General features: G+C 32.6%; 1 protein-coding gene across 1 annotated transcript; it reads left to right on the forward strand.

Annotated features, from left to right (window-relative positions):
- The first annotated feature begins 1,556 nt into the window (after positions 1-1,556).
- On the forward strand, positions 1,557-5,755 carry LOC112706414 (oligopeptide transporter 3). The gene is made up of 6 exons (XM_025757713.3): positions 1,557-2,207; positions 2,664-2,761; positions 3,544-4,113; positions 4,221-4,476; positions 4,581-4,763; positions 4,854-5,755. The coding sequence occupies exons 1-6, from the start codon at positions 1,698-1,700 to the stop codon at positions 5,466-5,468; spliced, it is 2,232 nt and encodes a 743-aa protein (XP_025613498.1). The 5' UTR covers positions 1,557-1,697; the 3' UTR covers positions 5,469-5,755.
- The last annotated feature ends 6,105 nt before the right edge of the window (positions 5,756-11,860 follow it).

Below are 11,860 nucleotides of genomic sequence, written 5' to 3' on the forward strand. Positions count from 1 at the left end.
TTGATTTATACATGTAAGAATGTTCTTATTGTTAATTATTAGTTCTTAATTAATTAGCGAAAGGCCATTTTTTTAAAAATTTGTTTTTTTCCAATAATCACAAGTATTTATTAGTGATAAATGTTATTTTTTATTGGATTTTTTTTGTGATATTTATTATTGGATTTGAGTTAATGTTAGTTAATTTTTTATTTTTTTAAATTAAAATTATTAATTTTTTAACTTCTTTTTTTAACAGTCATGAGGATAAGAATAATTTTTAAATGAGTAAGAAGAAATAAGAATGGTATACTTAATTAGTAAACTTGCTAATTTTTATAAATATTCTAATAAATATATTAAAATTTTAACATCTAATAAACTTAATATGTTGTCTAAACTCTTACTAAATTTAAAAAATCTCTTCCTAGTTTTGACTAATGTTGTTAGAGAAACACCATTAAGTGTCTGAATAAACCGAAGACTATGGTCCACGTAGGTGCAACATGTGGACTCCACTAAGTAGTTGGTAATCATGCAGGCAACACGAGAATAACACGAGCAACCGTTACATTGTGCCAACGTGGCATGGAGAGAATTTCCATGCGTCAGTTGCGGGTCCTACTTATCTGACATGGCACACCCCCTTTAACTGAGAACGGAAGGAGAAGTGTGTGACCCTCTTCTCAGAACGTGCTCTCACTCGCCCGACGAGGCTTTCCGACTTGAATTAGTGGCTGGTTATAATTTAAAGTCTTTCCCTAGTTTCCAGGCTAGTCATACCACATTCTTATTTTGTTATTTGACTTAATTCAATTTAAGTACCACTATAATATGGATTAATTGTACATTATTAATTATTTTAATTGAATAATTATATAAAATATTTTAAAAATTAAATAAAAAATTAAATAACAATATATTACTATTTTTTTGGTATCTATATATTAGTGTTTAATTTTAATGTATTAATAGTATAAAATATTTTACACAATAATTTAATTACATAATTATTTTTATTAATATAATATTATATAATAAAATGTATGTGTTTTATATTGATATTGTATTAAAATTAAATTTATTATATTATATTAATATAAACATTTTTCACTAAAAATTTATGAATTTAATTTGATATATCATCTCTATAAAATATATACATTTAATTACATAATATTACATATTTATACTAAAAAAATAATTATATTTTATATTAAATATGTAAATAATTATTCAAAAAATAAATATAATTAGATAATTATATAAAAAAATTATAATACATCAAAATTAAAAAATATTATATACACACAAAAATTAATTATTATATATTTTTATATTAATACATATATTATTTTATTTATTTTAATGTATATTTTATATTTTAATATATATTATATACAAATAAACTAATTTAATAACTAATTTTTAGTGTACAACTAACATAATTACAAAACTAAACTCATAAATCATTACATGGAAATATATAATTCTATTTAATGTTCACAAAAAACTTTTTAAGTATTCTAATTAATTAGGGGTAATTTTATATTTAGAAAAATGTATAGGGGCATTTTGGGAATGTGAAAGTATTTTTATAAGGAGTGGGCAGAGGCAGAGACAGGTCCATGTATCTGCGAAGAACGACAAAGAAAACACATCAACTCTCCCTCTGACTCTCTCACTCTCACTCACTCTTTGCCTTCCTCCTCTCTCCAATGGCGACCAAGAACCACGCCGATGACCCCACGGACACCGAGAAGGCCGCCAACGGAGGAGAACCTCCGTACGAAAGATGCCCCATCGAGGAGGTGGCTCTTGTGGTGCCGGAGACCGACGACCCTTCTCTTCCGGTGATGACTTTCAGAGCCTGGTTTCTTGGGATAACCTCATGCGTGCTCCTCATCTTCCTCAACACCTTCTTCACCTTCAGGACTCAGCCTCTCACCATCTCCGCCATCCTCATGCAAATCCTTGTTCTTCCCATAGGAAGGTTCATGGCTGCCACTCTCCCCACAGACCAGTACAACTTTCTTGGCTGGCGCTTCTCGTTGAATCCTGGCCCTTTCAACATGAAGGAACACGTCATCATCACCATCTTCGCCAACTGTGGTGTTTCCACTGGTGGCGGAGATGCTTACTCCATTGGTGCCATCACTGTTATGAAGGCTTATTACAAACAATCATTGACCTTTCTCTGTGCTCTCCTCATTGTCTTAACTACCCAGGTTTTTAATCTTTTCCTTCTTCCTCATTTTCAATCACTGGAGCTCTTACTTCCTCATTTTTGTTTGAATGGAGATGCCAGGATGTAATCCTAATTGTTTATCTTCTTTTTCTTTGTTTTGTTTTGTTTTGTTTTTTTTTTTTTTTTCCCTTATATAAATGAAATCTGTCTTCAAAATCTGTCCTTTTTTAATCGTCGACAATAAAATATGTTCTCCTGTATTTGTTTATTTACATACACAATCCTATCTTCAAATTGCTGGTTTTTTTTAATAGATGCAAAAAGTGTGACAGATTAGTCGAATTTTCAATAGTAAAAGTCCTTCTCTTTTGGATTTGTTTATTATTATTATTATTATTATTATATCTTTGAAGCAAATATTCTGGTCTTATTTGTCTCAATCTGCTGTGGAAAGTTTTTCTTTTTAAAAAGTGAAATGTTCTAAATTGCGTTGCAGGTCTTGGGGTATGGATGGGCTGGGATTTTGAGGAGGTATCTGGTTGATCCTGTTGATATGTGGTGGCCAGCAAACCTTGCTCAAGTCTCTCTCTTTAGGTTCATTTCCTGCTCTCTTTCTTTCTTCCATCCTTCCATGTTACGGTTTCATAAGGACCTTGGTAGTGTGCTAATATTCTCTATTCAATATTCATTATGAATTCACCAATTTACAAAACCATGGACCACCCTTTGGTTGAGGAAGAACTCCACAGAAGTTTGCATTTCTTGCATTTTTAGAATTTGAGACATCACAAATTAACTTTAGAATGACTTGAAACAATTAAGGAAATATTTGTTTCGTTTGATATCAACCCAATTGGAGCCGTGACATTTCTTCCAAGTGCTAACTGAATAAGGAAATAATCAAATGATAACACGAATCAATTTTGTCATTGACTTGGAATTCTTATCACTAGCATATGATGGGAAACGCAAACATATTCTTTAGCCTTAGTGGACTCAACCGGGCAGTTGTAAGTAACAAGCGTCACACTTGGGCTCTTTTAGATGCCTTACGCCTGTGGAGTAAGGCATCTTCACTGCTGATGCTGAAAGGCTTATGCTATTAGTTCTGTTTTATTTTGTTACATTGGTGCAATATTTTCTGGAGGAGAGACATAACATTGAAAAGGTTAAAAAGTTCAAGTGGAAGATTTGTTAATATTATACTCTCAATGTTTAAAATTGACTTCTCTAGATTTTGCATATAGGCAATGATTTAGAATCTTGTCAAAATGAATCTATGCAACAGAAGAGTCCAATAATTAGTAGTCATATTTGCTTGTGCATTATTCCCTTTGTAATGTTATTCTGATTGCATAAGTACCTTTGTTCTACAGGGCACTCCATGAAAAGGACCACAAAACAAAAGGACTCTCAAGGATGCAGTTTTTCCTCATTGCCATGGGAGTGAGCTTCTTGTATTATATTCTCCCTGGATATCTGCTTATGGTATTGACATTCTTCTCATGGGTGTGCTGGGCATGGCCACATAGCATCACGGCGCAGCAAGTTGGATCGGCTTATCATGGACTCGGCATTGGTGCCTTCAGTTTTGATTGGGCTGGCATTTCAGCTTACCATGGCAGCCCTCTTGTTACTCCATGGTCTTCCATTGTTAATGTTGGAATTGGATTCATCATGTTCATCTACATAATCGTGCCCATATGTTACTGGAAGTTTAATACTTTTGATGCGCAGAAGTTCCCTATATTTTCTAATCAGTTGTTCACGGCCACCGGACAGAAGTATGACACCACCAAGATCTTAACCAAAAACTATGATCTTGACATAGATGCATACAACAAATATGGCAAGTTATACCTTAGCCCTCTGTTTGCACTATCAATTGGATCAGGTTTTGCAAGATTTACAGCAACCCTCACTCATGTTGCGCTGTTTTATGGCAGGTAGGCTGCTATCATAGCCTTTCACAAATTGTTCTCTCTTGTATTTATATTAATGAATCACTTCGATAGATGCTTGGATTGATCTTCCATAAATTTCCTTTTCCCAGTGACATTTTGAGGCAGAGCAAATCAGCCATGAATAATGTGAAATTGGATGTCCATGGTAGACTCATGAAAGCTTATAAGCAAGTACCCGAATGGTGGTTCCTGATTTTGTTATTTGGGAGCATAGCACTATCCCTGCTGATGTCTTTTGTGTGGAAAACGGATGTGCAACTTCCGTGGTGGGGAATGATCTTTGCTTTTGCTCTAGCTATTATTGTGACCCTCCCCATTGGTGTCATCCAGGCAACAACTAACCAGGTATTTCTACCATCTCTATCATCTCAATGTCCCTCCATTAATGCAAAGTGGGAATCCATGAGCATTCAAGCTTTAACATGAATTTTTCCCTTGTTACTTAACAGCAACCTGGATATGACATTATAGCACAATTCATGATTGGTTATGTCCTTCCCGGAAAACCAATTGCAAACTTGCTCTTCAAAATTTATGGAAGAATCAGCACTGTCCATGCTCTGTCTTTCTTGTCAGATCTCAAACTCGGACAGTACATGAAAATTCCTCCAAGATGCATGTATACGGCTCAGGTACGAGTCTCCTACTTTGCGTCCTTTTTCTTTTCTATAAATTTTCTTTACTCTTATTACTCACTTTTTTCTTTTGCCCTTCCAAAATAGCTGGTGGGAACTATAATTTCTGCTATAGTAAACCTTGGAGTGGCTTGGTGGATGTTGGATAACATCAAGGAACTATGCATGGATGACAAGGCCCACCATGACAGTCCTTGGACTTGCCCCAAATACAGAGTAACCTTTGATGCGTCGGTTATATGGGGTCTGATCGGACCAAGGCGCCTGTTCGGTCCCGGCGGGCTGTACCGAAACCTGGTGTGGCTATTCCTGATTGGAGCCGTGTTGCCGGTTCCTGTTTGGGTGTTGAGCAAAATCTTCCCTGACAAGAAGTGGATTCCCCTGATAAACATCCCTGTTATATCTTATGGCTTTGCCGGGATGCCACCTGCAACTCCCACCAACATTTCAAGCTGGCTAATCACAGGAATGATCTTCAATTTCTTTGTGTTCCGCTACCACAAACGATGGTGGCAGAAGTACAACTATGTTCTATCTGCAGCACTTGATGCAGGCACTGCTTTCATGGGCGTTCTTATCTTCTTTGCCCTGCAGAATGCAGGCCATAACCTGAAATGGTGGGGATCCGAGCTTGACCATTGTCCATTGGCTACTTGCCCAACTGCACCAGGAATTGTAGTTGATGGTTGTCCAGTATTCTAATAGATAGGCACAAACAACAAAGGGTTAAGCCTTTCCTTTTTATTGCTTCTGTTTGGGGTTGGGGTTGGGAAGAACCTAGCTAGTTAGGCTTTTAATGACAGGGTGAAAGGAATAACCAATTGCTTAGCAAATTATGTACATGTACATGCATGCATGCATGCATGCTTATTATCGTGTGAGGTTTTTCTATATAGTACCTCTCTCATGTCCCTTGTAACTTGTAAAAGATATAAGATACTGTATGGGTTTTCACCATATTAAATGGATGGATGCACAGTTGTATCTTATCTTGTGAGTCGTGACACATGTTTGGACTTTTAGCATCAATATGCACTCATCGGTTAGCACCTAAAACGAAATAGAAATGGAATTTGAAGACCAAGGATATTTATGAACAGAAGTGTGTGGTCATGACTGGTGGAAATTCAAATTCATAGCTTTTGCAGAAAGAGACTCGTGAATAGTGCATGATAGAGGAGAGGAATCTAATACCAAAGGGAATAGGATGCATATAACCAATGAAAGATAACACAGGAGGCCTTGAAGTCAAGCCAACACCAAGTTCAACGAGTTTCCTATTCCATCCATCAAGGCCAAAAGTTGATGAGGACCAAATGCTTTCTATCTCCAATTACTCACCCCTTATCTGCAAAGGAGAGGTTCCACTTAGCTGTGAAAACCTCACTTTGATGTTTCCATGACTATGATACGAATCGAAAGATTAACAAGAAGTTAAGGATTGTCATAGAAAAAAAAAGGATAATATTAAAATTGAAAATAGAAAATAAAAAATGAGAAACAAGAAATATAGATTAAAATTGAATAAAAACAGAATCATTATTTTTTTTTTCTAATTTTTTTATATAAAAAGAAAACAAGTCACCTAACTTAACTTGTCACTCAACCTCATTTATTTACATCAAGATTTTATCACAAAATCAAATAGTGTTTTGGCACTCTTCTAATTTTTCTATCACATCTAATTTCTCTATCACAGTTATAGTAATTTAGGAAGTATTTATTACCTCTTATTAAATTAAAATAAAACAAAATTCTAAATATACTATTATAAAGTCAAATCTAGTAATTAAATAAACAAAATTAAAATACATGAAATTAAAACCAACTTGAGTTAGTCTAATAATTAGTTCACTAGTTTGCTTAAGATTCGAATCTTGCCTTATGCAAGCAGCAACTCATTGGTCTATGACAAACTCTTAAATGAAGCTCAATTCCACAACAGATTAGTACTTGACCTCCTAGGCCGAAGGATACCATAGAAAACAATGAGATTAAATTGAAGATTCTAATTCTTAAAAATATAAACCCAATCTTACTAGGTGAACAATGAGAGATACAAACAACGTGAACAGCGGTTCGCATTTCAGGCCCACTAACCATCAAATTTCACTTTCACCTTAAATTCACCACTTTGACCTAATTACATCCACTTCTAACCCAAACTCCCTTTTCACCGCAGCACGCAGTCGTCCCCCTCGCGGCGAGAAATCTCCTAAGCGCTGCCATTTTCTGCTGTCACCAATCCTGAGTGCAGATAAGTCATTTCGTATTAAGAACAAATATCTCATTTGTATGAAAAATAAACACCCGCATGTGCGATGGAGAACGAAGCTAAACTACTTGTAGCGGCGCGATGGAGGTGAGGGAGTAGAGGCAGTCACCGCAGGGCGATGGAGGTGTGACTAGGCTTGTGGATACACGAGAAAGCCGGAACACATGCGGTGGTTTGCAAGAGACGGCGAAGGGTTGTGGGGAGGAGGGGAGGGGCGCGGTGCGGGTATGAGAGAAAGGGTTTGTGGTTGTTGAAAGTCAAATTCAAAATAAGGATTATATTTAACTAATTCAAAATTTGATTTTTAAAATTAAAATTAACTTTTCGTTTCTAACTAATTGTTTTAAAAAAACGCTGTTCCTCGATATCTTCATGAATTAATCTTTACATACAAAGTATTTCGCGCTTACAAGCTTTACAAGCCTAAAGAGAACGAAACCTCTAAACGCGCTGCTTATGTTACGTGCCTCTTTAATAGACTTTTAAATCAATCCAAATCAATTAACGCGCGAATATATAACTTCCATTTTTCAAAAGATTTTGTTTTTTTTTCGAGTTTCTTGCCAAATTTGTTCGATCTCTTTCGTGCGTTCTCTCTTTGCTTTTTCATTCGTTGTTTTACCTGCGTTTATCACTGGTTTATTTTTCGTCATTTACATGCGTTTCTCTCTCTATATTCTTGCTTTTTTTTCGATTACAGAAATGATTACAGAAATACACCCAAACGGTTATAGAAATACACCCAAAGGATTTAAAAAATACACCAAAAACAGGGGAGAGACAGTATATTTCTTCTTGAAATCTTTTAATGTTTTACTGGTTAAGGATGAGGCACATGACAGAGACAATCTAGAAAAAAAACCTAAAAGAATAGTAAAACAGTACTTTGAATAATGTTTCTTCGTTTTTTCTGGTGATTTTTTATGAAGATTTGTATCTTTTCTTTTACTCTTCGCAAGAAGTTAGAACGTTTTTTCAGAATCGTAGTTTGTTTCAAATGTCACTTAAATCTTGACGGTTGTGAAAGAATGATTAAGGCGCGTGCGTTGGACGCTCAATTCTAAAGAAGTGGTGCACATTTTTTTTTATTTGAGCCAACTTGTATAGCTTGAAAGCCAAAAGACTTGTATGTATAACAGACCTCTATTTTTATAAACTAATAACTATTAAATAATATTTAAACTCTTTATATTAACAAACATTTGAAACCCGTTTCACACATTTTTTTTTTTATTTGAGCCAACTTGTATAGCTTGAAAACCAAAAAGACTTGTATATGTAACAGACCTCTATTTTCATAAACTAATAACTATTAAATAACAAGTGTATTAACCCGTGCCATGCACGTGATAAGATTGAAATTATAATTTTAAATTATTTTGTTAAGATTAATTTAAATTATAATAATTTGATTAATAAAAATATAACATGTTATGTATTATTTGTTTTTTCTTAAGCTAGTGTTAAATATATTAACTTTAAAATAGTTATTAATTGGTTTTAGTAATCTACTTTTTTCAATAAATCAAACATATATACTCAATGTGACCATAAATAACTTAATAATACTTAGACCCACCAACAAATTTTATATGTTGTTTTACTATCAACTAAGAACATATCAAAATTAACTCAAAATAAATAAAAAATTATTAGAGAATTCAAATTTACAAAATTTTTTAATAAACAATAAATAATTTAAATCTACTAAAAAAACAACTCAATACTTTTCTTTGATGCCTGCAAAACATATACCTGAAATAATATTATATCAATATTAGTATACAGTTTTACAATCGTCGACCGTATTTACTATACATGACTCCTTCTTAAAAGTTATTCTATACACGTGTGCAGTCGGAAGATAAATTACTGGACTTTATTTTATTTTCTAAATTATTATAATTATGCATTATTCATTAAATGATAATTGTAATATTGTAATATAATTATAATAAATATATTTTTCAAAATAAATTTAGAAGAGAGAATAGTACTTTCATTTTGGAGGAAAAATGAATTCATAAGGAATTGACACCTCACTTTTATTAGTTGATAATGTATTAAATATTGATTTTATATAATTATAATAAAAATATTTCTCTAAATTAGTATAATCATGCATTATTCGTTAAATGTTAATTGTAATATAATTATAATAAATATATTTTTCTAAAATAAATTTAGAAAAGAAAATAATGATTTCATTTTAGAGAAAAAATGAATTCATGAGGAATTAACACCTCACTTTTATTAGTTGGAGAAAAAATTCAGTTTGAGTATATTTTGTCATTATTATACATTTTTCGCTAATCATATATCCATTGTTTTCTTTTCTTTGTTTCAACATTTTGAACCTGGGCTTAACTTCTCGTAGTTCTCACTTCTCAGTTATTCTATTAGATGTAATTGATAACTATTGAAATTCTTTGATGGGATAAGTATTGTTTTGATCCCTCACGTTGAGGGTCGGAATCGAACCCGTCCCTGATGTATATTTTGATTTAAAATCATCCTTAAAGTCGTATTTAAATTTAAAATCGTCCTTTCTAATAAAATTTTTTAATTTATTCTTAAACTGCCCCTAAAATAAAAAAACAAGTTTAATCACCCGTGTCATGCACGTGATAAGATTGAAATTATAATTTTAAGTTGTTATGTTAAATTTTATTTTAATTATAATAATTTAATTAATAAAAAAATAACTTGTATGCGTTGTTTTTCTTTTCTTAATATAGTGTTATTGTATTAACTATAAAATAGTTATTTAATCTATTTTTTTCAATAAATCAGGCATATATACTCAATATGACCATAAATAATCTAGTAATACTTAAATCTACCAACAAAGTTTTATATGTTGATTTACTGTGAAGTAAGAAAATATCAAAATCAGCTCAAAATGAAGAACAAATTAATGGAGAATCCTAATGCAGAAAGTTTTGTAATAAACAATAAATAATTTAAACCTACTGAATAATAATTCAATGCTATCCTTTGATACCTGCAAAATATATACATAAAATAACAATGTATCAATGTTTGTATATAAAATTATATGATTAACGTAATTATAAAATTGTTTGTCAAGAGAATAAAATTATACGAATTTTAATTATAATTTTAATATTCTCAAACTATTAATGTACAATAAGAATTCGTCTATTAGTTCCTATAATTTTTAAATTTTTTTAAGTGATAGTAATAAATTTTAATAAATAAATAGATTTAGTAAGACATTTTGTTATTACCTTTTTATTATAGGATCTCAAAAACTTTTCTATATACCACATTCATCGTGCAGTTATCTTCCAAGTGTCCATGATCTTGCAACAGCACTCGCAGACCATCTTTACTCGTTACCCTTGATAACGCAACATACAATTGACCATGGGTGAAAACTGACATTGGAAGGTAAATTCCAACTTTCGATAGAGTTTGTCCCTAGGACATATTATTGTCATTGCAAATGACATGATAATTGGGAATTGTCTTCTTTGAAACATGACCGGCAATGTTTCATTATTTAGAATTAGATTCAATCTTGGGATAAGAACAATACTTCCAGCTTTGTTACCAGTTAAAGTCTTGCATTCTAACACATGATTTCCCATTCTTCTAACTTGCATCCTCGTTTCATTGCACAAACCATTAGTTTGGTCTATATTCCGCAGCAACATAATAGGAGCACCAACCTTCAGAACCAACTTGTGTGGTGGTAGACCTGAACAATTTATTACATTTAAAATCTCCGGCGAGAAAGCATCTAACTCAAATTCCATATTTCCCTCTTCAGCACACACAGAGTCTGAACTTAAGTAGACTCTTTCTTGTCCAAGTAACCCTGCAGTCATCTTGTTGTTGACATCAGTGACACAATCCAAAGTTGGTGCAAGAATTGCTCTATCCTTGAAATAATTTTCAACGGATAAATTGGATAACATATCTGGATACACGAAATCAATAAGGTCATCCAAAGCTATCTCAGAGCTCTTAATCAAAATGTCAGATAATATATGAACGATCGATTCACCATCTGTTGTATCACCAGCCAAATCATCACCAATTTTGAGTAGCTATTCTGCAAAATTTCTGAGTTCTTGTATGTTGTTATTTTCACCCAGTGACAATCTCATGTTTTTTTGTAAGCTTCAAAACCTTATAGTTATGCTACAAATATGAAGAATTAATAGAAGACTGAATTATATCTTGCCTTAAGCCTCTGGGAATCATAGGTAAAATTTGTCTAAAATCTCCTCTAAGAACAATAACTTTACCTCCAAATGGCAAATGAGCACTATACGAATCTGAGCACCTTAAGATGTCTCTGAGGCATTTGTCTAAAGTTTCGTAACAATACTTACTTATTATTGGAGCTTCATCCCATATGATTAATTTGACCTTGGATATTAACCTTGCAAGAGGACTTCCCTGTTTAATGCTACACAAAGAATCCTTATTTATGGCCAAAGAAATTTTAAACTTTGAAAGTGCAGTTCTTCCATTAGGCAACAAAAGTACAGTAATCCCACAAGAAGCAACATTTAAAACTATACCTCTTTTAGACCTAATTGAGCATGATATAGTTTACCATAAGAATGTTTTTCCATAATCACCTTGACCGTATAAGAAGAAAAGTCCACCCATATTACCGCTAACAGCACTAATTATTTGATCGTATGCAAATTTCTGCTCATTAGTTAGCCTTTCTTAATACCCATTTAGTTCATTCGCAAGAGCATTAACGTCAAAATAATTGAAACATATATATATATATATATATATATATATATATATATATATATATATATATATATAT

This window comes from Arachis hypogaea, chromosome 1 (genome assembly GCF_003086295.3).
Source record: "Arachis hypogaea cultivar Tifrunner chromosome 1, arahy.Tifrunner.gnm2.J5K5, whole genome shotgun sequence".
Taxonomy (NCBI): Eukaryota; Viridiplantae; Streptophyta; class Magnoliopsida; order Fabales; family Fabaceae; genus Arachis; species Arachis hypogaea.

What these genes read in the sequence shown, in the direction of transcription:
- LOC112706414 (XM_025757713.3), top strand. Translation starts at nt 1,698, where the DNA reads ATGGCGACCAAGAACCACGCCGATGACCCCACGGACACCGAGAAGGCC. An exon ending in GCTCAAGTCTCTCTCTTTAG is followed by an intron (nt 2,762 to 3,543) that starts GTTCATTTCCTG and finishes TTTGTTCTACAG; the next exon opens with GGCACTCCATGAAAAGGACC. An exon ending in TCCAGGCAACAACTAACCAG is followed by an intron (nt 4,477 to 4,580) that starts GTATTTCTACCA and finishes GTTACTTAACAG; the next exon opens with CAACCTGGATATGACATTAT.